This window comes from Sinocyclocheilus rhinocerous, unplaced genomic scaffold (genome assembly GCF_001515625.1).
Source record: "Sinocyclocheilus rhinocerous isolate Xijiao unplaced genomic scaffold, SAMN03320098_v1.1 scaffold445, whole genome shotgun sequence".
Classification (NCBI taxonomy): Eukaryota; Metazoa; Chordata; class Actinopteri; order Cypriniformes; family Cyprinidae; genus Sinocyclocheilus; species Sinocyclocheilus rhinocerous.
In genome coordinates, this window is record NW_015645566.1 from 391,783 (window position 1) to 396,875 (window position 5,093).

The following is a 5,093-nucleotide window of genomic DNA, read 5'->3' on the forward strand; positions in this document are numbered from 1 at the left end:
CACATTTACAGCATTATTAGCTACGTATTGTTATCGTTATTATTACAATTAGAATGCATTAAATACTTTAAATATTCTTTTAATCACAATCCAATTTTGCAAGTGAATAAAATATTTACATATGGGGGAAATTATAGTCGTTATGTTGAACACGTATGAAAAGACGGACCATGACGATCTTTTTTAATACATCATTATTTTTGTCCGATTAACATATTCTTCGTCGTCCGTTGGAAATCATCATACTTATTTACACATTTAGGGAAGTAGGTTTCTTTATTAGTTTTTAAAGTTTGTTTTCTAAGGCAGAAAAGAATGCTACGGCTGCTGCAATAACGTCCAATCAGTGTGAGGAATCCATATTCGTTACCGATGGGTGGATGCAAAAAAAAGACCACACGAGCTACACCAATGTCAATTAACACTAATTCTGTAACAGCGAAATCACTTTCCCAATTAACAGCTTTAGGCTGGTTCAAAAGCATTGCTTCCTTATTAGCAATGCCATAGTTGTCTGCAGTATACAGTCAAGTTAACTTAGCTGGCCTCATTTAAAATTGTAAGCCATTCTTCATTTGCTGTAATGAAAAGCTGTTTTTAATATAACTGTTACAAAAAAATTATATTAATAAAAATATGTGTACTTACTGTTTCAGCGGATCTAATCGATTAAGGTAATCTGCAAGCCTGTCGTGTGGCTATGTTACTCAAAGAACACGCAAACGTTAATAAATAAAATTTTATGTAAAAGTCTTGAAATGAGAAAAAAAAAATCCTGCCTTGCCTATGCCTTCATATGTTGCTGTGGTGTGTTTTTAATCTTCACAACAAAGAAACCCCTTAAATGAATAAAGACAAAGTCATGTCTTATAAAATCAGTAGAAATTTACTCTATATTAACATTCACATAAGACTTACACTGACAACATATTTCTTTAAAAGTACTGTTATATTTAAAATTCTGGATCACAAATAGGTCTACTACAATGTAGCAAAGACAAAAGTTTGGAAAATACAATGTTGAAAATACAAAATTGAATAAAATTTAAATTAATAAATTAGTTACATACCACTCAGAACAAAAAATAAATAAATTAATCAAATTATTCAGGCATTACAAATGACAGTACAAAGTTGACAATACAAAGATTATAGTTCATTTGAGGCACAGTATTAACGATGTGCTTTTGTTCTGCATAAAAATCCAAACTGGTGTGTGGCAGTACGGCTGTATCCTTTAATTCAGTGCATAGTTAAATTGATTTGAAAATTTCTCATGTTGCCTCTTGTCCATCTTGTTCATGACCTCCGTAACTCGTCTCATGGAGCTCCTATGAGGAAACAATGTGGTCGAGATTCAAATGATTTATTTACCCATAACTTGTAAAATATGTTCACCAATATTCAATACAAATATACTTGACTTCAGTTATCTCCCAATATAGCCAAAAGTATCAGGCCAATTTAGTGATTTTCTGTTTAATCTTGAACATCTATTATTACTTAATTGTTAAAGACTTTCTTCTCTAGTCTTGAACGAGATGTACTGGCATTTTGCTTTAAATCTGTAAGGTTTGGGTACTTTTTCTTTGACTTTCCTTTGTTGCCATTCTTTCCCTTCCCGTACGTCTTTGAGGAGCCCAGATCTTCTCCAGTTGCAGCTTCGATCTCCCTCATGAGCTCTGGGTCTCGCCAATCTGAGCCAATAAGAGAAAGGTTGCCAGAATAGAGATCAATGCACCATACATTTATACACATTTCACATATTTGATTCCTTGAATTCTTGGAAAAAAAGAAACTTGAAAACAAATTTGAATGTTTCATCTATGTTAAATAATTTATCCCATTGAATATAAAGATCTGATCATGGCCTCAACCTTTGATTCTGGTAAAATCGGAGATTACGGAGAAGTGCTGAAATCGCGCTTGGTCTCGTACTGTATCGCGTACCTTGTCAGTGTCGTGCGCTTTGCTTGGCCATTTGTTGTGATAAACAGGAAAGTGTGTCCAGCTGAATTCAATTTGAGTTTTGTTAGACGAATATAAAAAGTAGCTTAATGGTGAAACTAGGACTGGAGGAGATTATTCTAATATGCTGATTTGGTGCTCAAGAAACATTTATTATTATCGATGATGAAAACAGAAAATCAGTTTGGAAACCATTTTTTGTTTTGTTTTTCAGGATTCTTTAATGAATAGCAAGATCAAAAGAACAGCATTTAAGAATGTTAAAGTTTTTACTGTCACTTCTGATCAATTATTAAGTTCTTAAAAAAAAAAAACAGTTCGTACACTTTGTACAGTAGTGTAGATAGATCAAAATCATCAACTTTTCATTAATCATGTCCCCTACTGTTGATACATGCATATCTTGCAATGATAAAATGGTAGCTGTTAAATTATTTACAATCTCCAAAGTGTTTAATTGCACAGAGTACTGCGCTTCATCAGTCTGTAGTGAAACGCATGCATGCAACAAACAGCTTTTTCAAATGCCTTTTAAATGAATATGGAGGAGTTGGTCGTCCCTATAAGGATTTATGGAGGTGAAAGGCCCCCGTTACATGAGTGCTACAATCCGTCCTCGCTTAAGTCAAGCCTTTAGGGGCTTCATTCTCCCAGTGAGAATGATGGGGGGGCCCTGCGTTTAGCTTAAGCTGTACAGCAGGGCTGACTACTCTGTCAACAGTTCGCATCTGCATAAGTCAGGCACACATGAACATCACAGGCAACAGCTGCAGTCAGCTTATTTGATTATCTATAGAAAACACATTCAAACACAAAAATGCTATGATAAGATGGTTGTGAAGTGCACAGTAATATTGCTCTTTGGCAGGTTTGCACCAGTCCAGACTATTCTGGGTTAAATATAATTTAAGTTAAATAAATAATTGACTGCAAAAAGGCAAAAATTGGGGTTATGGTGAGGCAGAAATGCAAAGCTTATAATTTTATAAAAGCCTTCACAGTATTTTTTTCTGTTAAAATTTGTATTATTTCAGCTACAAAGCGGTTCTCTGCAATTTTACAGCCATTTTATGGTTTATCACAGGGGTGCCCAATCCTGTTCCTGGAGATCTACGGTCCTGCAGAGAGCTCAGTGCAAACCCTGCTCCAACACACCTGTCTTTAATTATCAAGTGTCCCTGAGATCTTAATTAGCTGGTTCATATGTGTTTGATTAAGGTGTGAGTAGTTTTGATGTCATGAAATTGGCTCCAGTCAATTTTAAGTGTCTCACTATGACACCTATTTTTGCTTTTTTTAATAGAATTGGAGGAAAATAATTGTTGTGTTATGCTGAATTATGCCACAAATACTGTCAACTGTTAACCTATTTTGAACCTGGAATATGCCTTAAAGACAACAGACAGCAGCTCTAAAGCCAGAAACAAATGCTTGGCCGATACTTTCCTTCAAAAGTATTTGCCACTGACATGGGATGTGTAATTATTCTATAGGCATGGTGACAGTTCAACTAACTTTCAAGTAGTTGATCTTAAAAGGCAAAACTGACCATAGCTGTAACATTTTTAGTGCAAGGCTCCACAGTGCACGCTGCCATAATGATGAGAACAACATATTTTTGTTTCCTTTTGTTAAAAGTGAGACCAATATATTAAATGTTAAATGTCGTGTTGTTAAATAAGGGGAAAAAACATATTGTCTTTATAGAAAGATTTCAAAGTAGTCATCCCATATTATCACTTTGAAAAACTAAAATTTTCACAGTTTTAATAGAGCATCCCCCTTTTATAGCAATAATGCAACTTAAAGGGGTCATGAACTGCCTTTGTTTTTTTATTTTGTACTGTTCTCTGAGGTCCACTTATAATGTTAAGATTTTTACATCAAAAATCATCATAATTTAGAAGTAATAGGCTATCCTGTTTTGCTCATCAGAACACTCTGTTTGAATAGGCATGGCGGATTGTAGACTCGGAAGTAAACGCCCACTGCTATGATTGGCTAACAGCTGTGTATGTTTGACACCCTACATTCCTCATAGATGGATGCTGCAGTGATTAAGGTTAAAAATGCATAAATACTCAGTACATATCAAACGATCTGTAATAACAGACAAAGCAATAGTGATCACGTAATAAAAACAGTTACACGTCAGTGCCGATAGCCTCGTGGGCAGCATGTCGACATATAGCGCCGTTGCGCTTCGGGCGCCCTGTGTTTAAGTCCCAGCTTGCAGACCTTTCCCGATCCCATCTCCCCTCTCTCTCCCACTTCGCTTTGTAGGGTATCAGAGTGAATCTGACAATTTAAGATTTGATCAGATTGGTGTTGAACAACCCAAAGAGCCAAATTCCACAAAGAGGCCCAGGATAACAAGTCAGCGTCATAAATCTGCCCAGATCCTAGCGCCAGCCAGTCTGAAGCAAGCCTAACCAACCAGCTCTTTCACAGAACAGCTTTCCTTCACAGCATTAACATAAAAGAACACTTATTGATAATCCCAACTCAGGAAGGAGTTTGTCAAATTTGGGGCAAGTAACCAAGATTAATGGTCAAAGAGATGCACAACTGACCATCACATGTAAATCCATGATAGAAATCATGAGCTACATACTTCCTCGGACTGGTTTCCCCCACACAGGACAAAGACCAGGCTCCTTCTAGACTTTTAACCTTTTTGTTCCTCACAAAGCACACCCTCACGTTCACAGAACGACAGAGAGACTGTTTTTTACATATGTAGATGCATCTACAATCATCTTAAAAGGACTTATAAACGAATATCAGTCCATTGCATAACTTCATAGCATGTATGTAACCCACACATTTGTCTATAATGTTCTAATCACTCAGTGGCTACGTTTACATGCAACCAAATAATCCATTTGTAATCGGATTGACGGCTCAATCGGACTGAAAAACCTTCATGTAAACACCTTAATCGATCCGATTGAGCTCGATCGGAATGAAATTTCGATCGGATTGAAGGGGGTGGTTTATTCCTTTTCTAATACGATTGAGAGTGCATGTAAACACTTGATTAGATTGAACCCCGAAACTGAAAGGACTGCGCATGTGCAGTGACGCAGAAATAGCGTAATGACGTATGACGCGCAGAACGAGCG

The 5,093-nt window shown here is 36.3% G+C and overlaps 1 protein-coding gene across 1 annotated transcript in view; it reads right to left on the bottom strand.

Moving 5' to 3' along the window:
- Window positions 1-1,159: 1,159 nt before the first annotated feature.
- LOC107706729 (UV-stimulated scaffold protein A-like) overlaps window positions 1,160-5,093 on the bottom strand; it is a 41,848-nt gene continuing 37,914 nt past the window's right edge. The window contains 2 exon segments of the mRNA XM_016510534.1: window positions 1,160-1,331; window positions 1,508-1,697. Coding sequence (XP_016366020.1) covers window positions 1,238-1,331; window positions 1,508-1,697 — 284 coding nt within the window. The 3' untranslated portion in view covers window positions 1,160-1,237.